Here is a 12,593-nt window from a genome sequence, read left to right on the forward strand (position 1 = left end):
AACATGAGTGATCATGAGTGACTTTCAACAATAAATGTGTACTGTAGTCTTCTTCATGGAAAAATAAGACATCCCCTGAAAATAAGACCTAGTGATTTTGGGAGCCAAAAAAAATATAAGACAGTGTCTTATTTTCGGGGAAACACGGTATTTAAAGCAAATATTTTTACAGCTGTGATAAAGGAAAGTACACAGATTTTTGCCCACTTACTTCCCTTGTGTATCATACTACAACTTTGCCTTATTTGCCTTAATTTTTTTAATAAGGAGGGTGGATTTTTTCATCCATAGATGTCTGTATTTCTTTCCTGTTTTGTTTGATATGTGAAATGTAGGATACACGTTTTGTTATGGATAGTTTTGCCTATATTAGCACTTTTCTCATATATGTTTTTTTTTCTTTCTCTGGTTGTATGTTATGGATATATGTGCTCTCTTCCACTGGATTTTTCTTGTGGAAGCAGTGTAATTTTATATATGATCTTTTTCTTTCTATCATTTTGTCATTTAAAAAATGCAAAGAGAAAGATTTTGCAATTTTTTTACTGTTTTTTTGGAACATGAGGATACTGGACACCTGTTTTCACATGTTTTGATGACAGCTATCAACCAGACTTTTTCCCATCATTTTTGGGGGAAGGGGGTCACTTCTATTTTCATTCTGTCTCTGTAAAGTATTTCTAATTAAATGAAGTGGAAAATCATGTAGCAGTAGAAATGGTTGTTCTAACCCTTCCTCATCTAGAAAAAACAAATGTTTTAGGTTCCACTATATTGTACTGTCTGTTGCGTAATCAGCCTGGAAGTGTTGGAAAATACATTTGGCAGAAAAACATATACCCAATTTTACACATTCCTTGTTTTCTTCATTCTTTTATCTTTTCTTTTGCAGAAAACACACCAAAGTGCCCTACAGGTACAACAGAAGGCAGAATCCTTACTCCAAGCCAACCATTATGATATGGATATGATCAGGGATTGTGCCGAAAAAGTAGCCTCTCATTGGCAACAGTTAATGCTGAAAATGGAAGACCGACTAAAACTTGTAAATGCTTCAGTGGCCTTTTATAAAACATCTGAACAGGTACATTATTAAATTAAATTTTAGTTTATATGTAATTGTAATACTTTAATGGATTTATAAACCCAAATGCAAAACAAAAAAATACATTGTAGAGTATCAGTTCCTAGATGTGTTTGCAATATTTTTTTTTTCAGCTAGGAACATTTTTTTTAAGTACAGAAAAAGTTTCTTGATTTGCCCGAAATGCAGTTATTGTGTAGCAAATTTTACATTACATGCCCGTTACACAACTATAGTACTTTAAAGTTTATCTTAACCGAAAAACAAAAGAATATATAACTGCAGCTTCAGTGTCTGTCTTGGATATGGTGGCTGCATTTATTTTTTTTTTCAGGCCAAGAATGATTTCAGCAACTAAAGAAGTTACTTGTTGATCTTGCTAGAAATTGAATGTCATTGTCCCTTTTTGTAATCTGAACAAAAACTCCAGCAAAACCAAACTCATGTTTGCAATGTCCGAGAACAAAAGCAGAGAATTATTCACTGTATGGCAGTAATAGCTACCTGTATAGACACTGTTGCGAAGTAAGCATGTTTTATTTGCAGGAGTATCACGTAAATATAAAGGGAAAATAGCCTGAATAAAAGAGTAAAGTAATGAAACCATCTAAACTCCATACTTCGCAAGATGTGATGCACTGTTTGTTCCAAAACCTTTTTGTCATGACCAATGTTATTTTATTTTTTAGGAACATTGTGTTATAGTATCTCTTAGGATTTGATCAAACAGATTAAACCTCTTCTAAACATATCAAGCTTTGGGTGTGCAGGACCCTTTCACTAGTTTACAGTTGTCTTCTTTTGGACCCCCTTTGATAGGTGCCAACCAGTCCCTACCACAGGACCTGAGGTTTTAAAGATGTTCTGACCCAGTTGTCCAGCCATCATATTACACAAAGACAAATCCAACCTCCCCAGAACATTCAATCATGCCAGGATTTGTTTTTTTTACTGCTAACACTGCATCACAAAAAAATAAATATTGTCTGCTACTTGGTATAATCCATGTGTCCTATACTAAATCAAGTGGGTTGAAACTAAATCTGAAGTTCGATTCTGCCTAGGACGTCAGGATCTTAAGTTAATTACACGTATAGACGTCATTAGCTACATTCTCTCGGTCCGCAGTTACTATGTAATCTCTATACATACCTAACTTTTGCCTCATAGTTCCATGACATTACAAAAACGTAGTTTTATGTTGCAACAACATATACAATTACACATAATTCACCTTGTTCAACACACATGTACACTTCAAAAGTGTTTCAGGCACTTTCTTTTGCGTTTGTGGCTCTTCGCTGTCTCCTGTTGCAGAAACCAGCAGTAGTCGCCCATCATGTTGGGGGTTGCACCGGCCTTGATATCTTGTTTCTATAACAGAGTTGATGATATGCTGTTAGCATGTTGTTCACAAGTTTAGCATGGTTTGCTCAGAAAGTTTTCTGCAACTAGCACAAATGAATCCTAGGCAGCAAGTTCAAGTGAGTTGAGTTTGTCTCTGAATGTGGCAGAACAGAACAGAAGGTGGTATTCCTAGTAGCAAAATCGTTTTTGTGCAGTGTAATTTATCCAATAATGGTAAGAAATGCCTACAAGGACATGCACAGTAGACGTATACAGCTGACAATACAAGTGAGACAAGTATACTAATCCAGTATACTTGCAAAAGATATAGAATAGTAAAAGGAAAACATGTTTGTGTTATCAGAGAAAAAATGGGTCAAGGCAAGAAAAATAAAGGCTTGTGTCAATGTGTATCAACTAGGCAACTAAAAACTGGACAGAAACTGAGCTATACATGCTGTTTGCTTGTGGCAGCAATGGCTGGGTGTAGCCAAGTGGTCTGGGCAATGTTTTTAGTTATCTTAAAAAACGTTCTACTGAGGAGATGGTGCCCAATCCACTTGCATGGGCTTATTTGCTAGAGGAGAGGGGCTCTGGAAAATTGAGAATAGCTTGGCAGGTTCCCAAACTTTCCGGGTCTTTTGGGCTTGTTCGTGGAAGCAAGTCTCAACCTGAATAGAGAGAGACACCAGGTCATCAAGCATAGATGGAAGGTCATGGCTGGCAAGTTCATCCTTAATATGGCTTGAAAAGCACTGCCACAAAAGCGTTGTTCCAACAGTGAGGGAGGCCTGAGCAGGTTAAGGATTTCCGAGGCTGCAGAGGAAACATGGCCTGGCTCACCAAATACCTTTGGGAAGGTCTGAGGAAAGCTTTGAAAGTCATTCAAAACAGGATCCCCCTTTGCCCAGAGAGGCATCGCCCATGCTAGGGCCTCTCCTGGTAAAAAGGAGATGAACAATGCCACCTTAGTTCAGTGGGAAAATTCCAGGGCTGTAACTCGAACTGAATTAGGCATTGATTTACAATACCATGACTGAGCTTGGGGTCACTGGAATAGGGAAGAAGGGTAGGAATTTGGAGCGTGGAGTAGGGTAACATAGGGACTGGGACTGGGGAAGGAACCATAGCTGGAGTCTCAGGAGCAGAGGTAGAGATCTGACTGATGGCAGACTGAGGTTCATTTAGGTGTTCATCATACCTCTGGATAAAGTCTGGTCTTCTCCAGAGCCTTTAGAGGTGAGGATGTTGCGCTGCAGGCTGTTGCCAGGTTGCAGCCCCCGTGCACGCAGAGGCTGGTAACTGCTAACAAGCAGAAGCAAAGCGTGGTCAGATATACCAAAAATCAGGGCAGGCAGAGATAGAGTAGTCAAGGGAAGCTAGTTTCGGTATGGAACAACTGGAAACACAGCCAAAAGTAATTTTTTTTGGCAACTTCCTGTTGTCAGTCACTTTCTTTTGTAGAGGAGGTCATGTGGCAAATGGGAGTCACATGACCAGCAGGTAAGAGCCCACCACAAGAGGGAGTGTTGGAGCAGAGGCAGCTCAGATGGTTTTCACAAACTGCTGGCAGTTGAGAGTGCTTCTGTGAAATATTCTGGTTCTCTGGGGCATCCCTCGGTATCACATGACACAGACCAGGAAGTGACCAGTAGATAGGATTCATGAACAGGGCTGCTGGCTGCAGAGGAATGTGAGGATGGTGACACAGACAACCTGGCCCTGTGGGGATCTGTGATATGTCCAAATTACATGATTATTTTCAAAACTTAAAAACATTATTTACATATATTTGTGGTGTACCCTTCCTTAAGCTTCCATTTTTCTTGTACTTATATGTTTAATACTTTATATAGTTAAATTGTGTAAGAATTTTTATATTATAACATGTTTGCATTATTATTGTACAGTGGTTGTAAAAAAATCTGTAAATGTTGTATTAATACATTATAAGCCTCCTGTACTCCAACCTATATGAAGGTGAATGATCAAAAAAAATATCAACACAGGTGAATCAGCATACCATATACTAACAAATTAACAATACTGAGATACAGACATTAACTCAATATTACTTAACAATTATCGTACAATTACATTCAGGTAAACAAAGTCTTACAATAGAGGATACATAAGAAAACCATCAAAATTCTGTGTGAAACTTATTACAAGACCACAGGTGGGTCATTGTCCAATAAATAGCCTGGTGACATACCATGAAGTCTGCTTAAACATGGATATTATACACCGTTTAGTAGCCAGTGGTAGCATAATTAATATATGACTCCCATAGCTCAAAAAAATGTTGTGTCTTTAAAGCTTTGTGAATTGAGGCTTCTATCCAGTCCATTTGGAAGACGTGTTTAAGCTTTACTAAAAATAAATGCAAAGTAGGGGGTCTGCAGTTACCCATTTATGTAAAATCGCCTTCTTGGCCACCATTGATATATTTGCGAGGAGTCTGCTACATCATCTGGCTACCCGGACCTGTTCAGACAATACTTCAAACAGAGCCAAGGTAGGAGTAGGCGGGAGGTATGTTACCAGGTGGTTCGCTGCAAACCGCACCACCTGCCTCCAAAATCTTTTAACTAGGGGACAGCCCCAGAACATGTGGAATAAATCTGCATCAACTGCACCACATTTCAAGCAGTGGGGGCGTCTCAAACCCATAACATGGGTGCGTTGTGGAGAAAGGTGCACTCTGTACATGGAGAAGGGAATCGCCCTCCAGGCTCTACGGTAGTCAGACAGAATTTCTGTTGGGGACCTAGTCGGAAGAAACACATGCCATCTACTTAAAACCTGTACTCCCTGCCTCGTAATTATGTGTTGGTTTGTAAGCCAGATAAACTTCCGTTATAGCTCTTTTCTGAAATAGGTCTAAATACCAATTTATCCAGAGTATTAGTCCAATCTTTATCTGAAAATCTCTGTTATTGTGGAGACAAAGGAGCGGATTTGATGGTATGCAAAAACCTCCTATTCCATAAAAGGGTAAAGAGACACTGCGGCTGCCTAGGAAATGGGCTTCTTGGTCAGATTATTAGTAAAAGATTTACCCGTCAGTTGTTGTATCACCCATCTCTCCTCAACCGATCTACCCTGGATTACCAATGGTAGATTTGGGTTGTGCACTATTGGGAGATGAAGGGTAGAGTGACTATTTAGTTGGAAAGATATTATTTTGTGCCATGTTTGCCAGCCTGAGTATAAAAGTGGGTTTTTTTATCACCTTGGCTGGGAGCAGCTCCCTGTGCTGATGTAGCATATATTTGAGGGCGCATTTCTAGAACATTTGCTGCTCCAAAAGCGTGTCAGCATATTCGTTTGTATCATGTAGCCAATCCTTAAGTTATCTCGTAAGAGCAGCCCAGGTATACAATTCTACATCTGTGAAATTTAGCCCTCCATTCTTAACAGATTGGTGCATAATATGCATGCTTACCCGAGCTCTCTTGCTTCCCTAAACAAAAAAACAAAATAATCCATATAATTCTTTGAGATCTGGATGGCGAAGCAGGATTGGTAACCTTTAAATGATGTACAAAAGCTTAGGAAACAAAATCATCTTAATCAGGCTCACTTTGCCCAGATAGGAGAGAGTAAATAAGGACCATTTGTGTAGTTGAGTCTTAACAACACTCCACAACGGTTTGACATTGGCATGGTAGCAGAGGGGGAGCTTTCAGCTTTCATCTTGTTGCTAAAGACAACCGCATTGTAGGGAGTGACTTTATGACTAATAACTTAAACTTTACACAGCAACGTGGACCAAGGCAAACCAACACTACCTAAGCATTATTTCACAGTTTTCCCTTTTATTTTACGCTGTTGCTATAGTTCTGTTATTGTTCTTTGATTAGTCTTTATCTTTTCTATAATTTGTTTATGCACTGTGTTTGTATGTTTCTACTTAATAAACTCTGAATCTCTAAAAGCTCTAAGAAGAAATAGTGTAATTTGCTAACCCAAAATGGTACTATAAACATTGTGATTGCTGAGACCTCCCTGTCTGGAGTGGCAGCGGGTGACACATAAGAAGCAGCTGCGGTTGTTATGGTTAACGGTGCGTGCTTTTGTCTAAGCACATGTTGGCAGACTACCTGTCATAGTGTGTTGGGCAAGCGGTAGCAGAGTGGTTAACCTTGCCCCGTGACGGCCCTTCTCATCTTGCTGGTGCGTGTTCTCAGCCTGCTGGTGCATGGACTGTTGCTAAGTCTGCTGAAAAGACTATGCGCAGGGGTGTGGTATGGTATGTTACTTACATGTGTTATGTTGAAAATTGAATTGTGTATGTTTGACATCATTAAGGCCGATTTATCACACAAATGCGCGTAAGTGTGCCACGCAAATATACGCTCCGCTTGACACTGCGCATTACCGCAAGACGAGGCTGAGTGCTAGTTCACTCGCCTGCTGGTTTACAGCATTGATAAATGAGCAATGGGGTCAGAAATTCGCCAATTAGGGTGATTAATTTTCAGCTGCGCGATTGGGCTGTTAAGCTCGGTCAATGGTGATATAGCAATCAATTAGGGCACACGTGGTCCCTGTTCTGTGCGCATTTGCAGTCCATTACGGGTCATTTTGAATCTTTAGTGCTCGATCTTTTTTTTTTTTGGTAGGTGCTACATTTTTATGATACATTTTTTATGTTACATTATAATAATTAAGAACATTGCTTCATTTATAGTTAAAATGGCTGCAATTGTTTAAATTGTTGTGTATTTTTTGGACTGGTTGCAACACTGCAAACTAATTCATATCAAGCTGTTTAAATACTAATTAGCACTTTATAATATGTCATCACACAATAGTATTAATGTAAAAAAAAATGTTCAAAAGCATTTTGGATCTGATTCAAATTCCATTATAGTGTGGCTTTAGAGAAATCAAAAATTTGAAAAAAAGATTGTTGCCCAAGATGTTATGATACATGTATTAAGAAACATTTAGTGATTTCACTTGTGTGTGTGTGTCAAAATAGATTTAAATGTATATAAATACAGGTGTATTTTCATGAAAACAATTTTAACTGGACTGGTTTGTAAGGAGGGGGGGTCGTTATCAAGTAAGTTTGCTTGTATGGTATGCATTGATGTGACTTTTTGTCGCCTTCATTATTGTTAGCTTCACCTGTTGCTGCATTGTTTTCACGCCTGGTTTCTAATTACGGTTTCTGTTGTTTAGCAACTCTTCATCAATGTTTTGACATTTTATCCACACATAAATAATACAAATGTATGCATGGCTTCCACTTCAAGCTGGTACTTGACCCCACTCGTTGCCTTTGCCCCATTCTCAAAGTCAGATTGTCACATATTGTTATTTGAATGTATTATGTACATATTCTTTTTGAATAATATGTCATGATTTTTATTTTCTATTTTTATTTTTTTAAAACTCCTACATTTGCTAATTTGCTAGAAAAAGCTGTGGTTTTCCTTTAACATACTTCACTCATGTTGATTTGAGGCCACTGTTCTACAGAACTCCTCTGTTTATTTGTAGTAGTGTTATGGGTTTGTTCTCATTGGGCTCTGCTGCCTGATCTTAGCAGCCCGATTGTATACAAGCACATGTCCACTTGCTGTCCAAACAGGTTGTCAGTTAGCTGTCCAGCTCAGTTGCATACTCAATCTAATGCACCTCATGGTGATGTAAGGAGGTCCAGGTTACCAAGCACAAAATTAAACCACATTTATTAGAAATGAACAGATGTTCTGTTGTTGCTCAACCTAATTTTGCTCCTTAAATACTGGATTGTATGCATTATTTGGGTGTTTAGTACTATTTAAATACTAGTACTAGTATATAAAACTTCCAGGGACAAATACACTTTGTGCCAAACATATTTTCTTGCTTTTTTAGCCATTTAGGGTGTTTATGCAGGTTTAAATGCCACTATATATGGCCCACTATATATTCACTTCATCACATCTGCTTGGCAGTGGAAGCACATAAAGGTGGATTCCTCCTTTAACCAGAAGCATTATATGCATGTATGTACATACCTGAGTGCACATGAAGCAAAACAAAAAATATACACAAAAAAATAAAAACTTACCCAACTGATGATCCTTCTCTGCAAAAGTGGCAGGCGTTTACAACTGATAGAACATGTGCACATAGTGGGTCCGCATTGGAGCACAACAATGCGCATCAAACACCTGAGTTTTGGCGCACTACTATGCGCATCACACCACCTGAGTTTTAATAGAACAATTGTGCTGTTTTTAGCCTTTCAACAATTTATAGAAAGAAAATGCTTAAAAACATCACAATTTACCTAAATTATTAGTTAAATTGTAGGTCAGTTGGATCACCCAAGGTTAAAAGATCCTGGGAGATTGTAAAGGAGATCACATAAAAAAAAAAAAAAAAAAATAGAATGAAACCCACCATATTTCACAAAGGCCTAGAATAATGTTCCCGTATACAATTTATCACCCATTTTTGTAGAACTTGTAAAAGGTACACCCAAGACGGAGTCAAACGCTTTCCGTACATCCAGAGATAACATGGTCGTTATAAGAAGCTTTTTAGCATGATCTATTAGGTGGAAAATCCGTCTAATTTTGTCACTGGCCTGACTATGTGGAACAAAGCAAACTTGATCTCCATCTATAAGTGCAGCCAAACCCGTGTTGAACCTGCTTGCTAGCATTTTAGCCAAAAGGTTATCCAGGTTTATTAAAGATATGGGCCTATAATTAACCCACGTAGTAGTATCTTGAGTTGGGTTTCTCTATCATGCAAAGAGGATGCGGTCAGAGGACGCCGATGGGACCAGGTAAGTTTTTTTTTTTTTTTTAATTAACCCGGGTGTGGCTTGGGGTTACCACTTTCAGCAGATTTTTTTTACCCCTAGTCACACGGGCTTACCGCTTGGGAGGTTAATGAACCTTTAAAGCTGGTTGGGGCTGCATGTAACTGAGCTAGCCTTTCTTTAAAAATTGTTAACACTTGTGTTACTTGTTAGATTACCGTTTGTATGTTAAATGAACAGGTTTTAAGATTTATCGATATCACAGTTTTTTTTCCAAAAGTTACTCTGGTTTATCAACTTTAAGGTAATACTTGTCTTGGACCCATTTGAGAATGCTGTTCAGCTTCCTTAGTAAGGCATAAATATAATTCTGTATGGCAAAATATAAAATGCTCACAGTTAAGTTGCGTGGGCTTTGACTTTAAGGCCAGGGACGTCCGAATATATGCTGATTCAAGATCCCAAAGTTTTTGCTCCCTAGTTTTTAACAACCTAGTTTTTTGGACTGTGAGAAGCTATCTGTAATAAATGCCCACGAAGAACTAGCTTATGGACCTCCCAAAGGGAAAGCGGGGTAGTTGCAGAAGACTCATTAAGTTAAAAAAAAATTGACAAGAGCTTGCTTGATTAAAAACATCACTTCAGTAATGTAATGTAAAGAATCCCTCAAAGACCATGCATTAGGGCTGTGGGGTAGGGGAAAGAGAGGAGAGAGACAATAAAACTCTATCGTGATCTGACCATGGAGATGGATCTATTTTAGATGCCAAGGCTAGGGGCGCGGTAGTATTAACAAGAAAAATGTGATCTATGCGGGAATAAGAACCATGAGGGTGAGTAAAAAAGAGTAATCCTGTTTTGGTATCGTGTAAGGAGCGCCATAAATCTACTAATTGATATCAATCTAATTGAGATCTGAAATCTCTGGCCAATTGAATTAACTATTAAAATCAGACAGTCCAGGTTTATAAAGTTTGTCTAAATGAGGGTGCACAACCATGTTCGTATCTCCCACACAGGTCCCTTCGCATGTTGCTTAATTTTTTGAAACAGTTGAGACATAAAGGCTAACTGGCCAGAATTTGGACCGTAATATGAAACTATTTTGCAAGAGTGGTCACCTAGCGTACCAACCACAATTAGATAACCACCTTATGGATCTTGTGTAACGTTGTTATACCTGAATCTGGCTGATCTACGAAAGGTTATTAGGACTCCTCCATGTTTTGTGGAAGCACATGTTGTATATACTTGTTGAAAAATGTGGCTAAAATACTTTGTTACTGATTAGAGGGAGAAATGTGTCTCCTGGATTTTAAATTAATTTTTAAATATTAATTAAATAAAGGGCTTGGGGGTTAACCAAAAAAATTAAAATAAAAGTTTAGGGTTTCATTTAATGCTTGTTGGAAGCCTGGAGGAGAGTGAAGGGATCACACTATGTTTCACCCGGGACAATAGCCTTAGAAACAAATTACATTTTCATAAGAATATGCAAACCAATTAAACTTATATAAAATGAAAACAATAACATTTTGAACAGCATATCACTTTTATCATTGACACTGGAACTGTGCTCTTTAAACTTAATCAATACAAAATGGTCTAGAGCATATCAGAAGGATAAACCCTCATTTGGACTTTGTACAGTCGATTCTCATGGTAACCTTCATTCTTCTTTAGGGAGATCAACCTTAACCAGTAGTGGATCTGACCATGGTTTAACTTGGCCTAAAAGATGTAGATATTCATGAAGTAGATCTTGAATCGGTCTTTCAAATTCTGGGTGACTTGGGTACTCCAGCCAAACTATGAGAATGGGGAGACAATGTTGTCTCTGGCGTCAGACCCGCTTGCTCAAGACAGGCTCTGAACTCCTCAACAGAACTCGCTGAATAAGTCGTGTTGCCAAACATAAATTGCAACTTAAATGGGAAACTTGATTTGGTTAAATTGCAAAATTTTGAGGTATGGTTTAAAGTCGCAACGTCTTACTAGGGTACTTCAATAGTAATAAAGAAAGGCTACAATACCACAGCACATTGTAGTTGTAGAAAAGAGCAATAGAAAAGTTGTAAAAAAAGGTCAGACATCATGAGCAGCAATAACTGCTTGGTGTCCGGGGCAAAATCCAAAAGGATTAAATAACTTGTAGATGTAACAAAATAGGTAAATACTCTCCAAAAAAAAAAAATTCCTAAATACAGTAGTATAGGCACTATTACGTCATAGGGTTTGGCTTTTAAAAAGAGATGTTTAATCAGCAATTTAAGGAGTATTCCTAATGGATGTTAGGTAATGGTTTGGGGGGATCTTTGAGGTTGGTGTTCTATTTCAATACCCCGGGGCTGAAGTATTTTCTTGCCAGTTTCCAGGGAAAAAATCGTGGTAATTTTACCGTTAGCAATTTTGTAGGAAATCCCCATTTATAGGCAATTTGATGATGTTTTAGAGCAGAGGTCAGCAAACTTTTTTGGCCACTAGGCCATTTCAGGGGTAGGCAGGAGCACACTAGGCCAGGCTGTCTCTCGAGTCCCACCCTAATGGCTCCGCCCCCCATAAGGAACCCCCCCTGAAGAAAAATCCCTCTTCTCCGTATGTTCACAATATACCCCAGCGGGGGAAGTGGTAATGCCGGCCGCCGTAAATAGGGAAGGGAGCCACAACACGGAGGGTTAAGAGCCACATGTGAATCCGGAGCTCCGGCAGCTTGTTCTGGCTCCACTGCGGGTTGCCAGCCGGGATTAGGCCAGATACGCCAGGGGACGTTAGGCCAGAACAAACTACCAGCTAGGCTGTATCTGGCCTAAAGGCCGGAGTTTGACAACCTCTGTCTTAGAGCTTTTGTGAGTGGAAGTAGATGCTTGCAAAGTTGCGTTGTATGCTGCAATAGATCCGCATAAAAAGCAATATTTTGAAATTATTTTGGTAAATTGGGGGCTCGGAACATTATTTGCTCTTTATTTGTGAAGAAACGAATTCTTGCAAGGACATCTCTTGGTGTTGGTTTGGGAATTCTATGCGCTTGATCTATGATAAGCTCAAATTCCGGCATATTAGGCAGTAATGATAGCATCAATTCCCGTAAAAATTCAGGTAGATCTGATTGTTGTATACTTTCAAGAATACCACAAAAGTTTATTTAGATTGGCGTGATCTATCTTCTATAGATGTTACCGGATTATTGGCCGCGATGTCATAATTAGGCCTAGCTAATTCAGTTGGACCCTTACTTGATTTACAAGGCCTTTGTTTGGTCCGGCTTCTGCCTGTGGGTGTGGAGGAAGACTCACCCACTCCCGTCCAATGATGTGGGATGCTGCTCCTTGTGGATGTAGCATTAGAATCAGAGTCCAATAGTGACGATCCTTTAATCTAAGGGACAGAAGA

General features: G+C 38.9%; 1 protein-coding gene across 1 annotated transcript in view; it reads left to right on the top strand.

Moving 5' to 3' along the window:
• Positions 1-12,593, top strand: part of TRIO (trio Rho guanine nucleotide exchange factor) — a gene marked incomplete at its 5' end in the record, with an annotated part of 463,708 nt that overhangs the window by 153,300 nt on the left and 297,815 nt on the right. The window contains 1 exon segment of the mRNA XM_072411970.1: positions 893-1,084. Coding sequence (XP_072268071.1) covers positions 893-1,084 — 192 coding nt within the window.

The sequence above is a fragment of the Pyxicephalus adspersus genome, chromosome 5 (assembly GCF_032062135.1).
Source record: "Pyxicephalus adspersus chromosome 5, UCB_Pads_2.0, whole genome shotgun sequence".
Classification (NCBI taxonomy): Eukaryota; Metazoa; Chordata; class Amphibia; order Anura; family Pyxicephalidae; genus Pyxicephalus; species Pyxicephalus adspersus.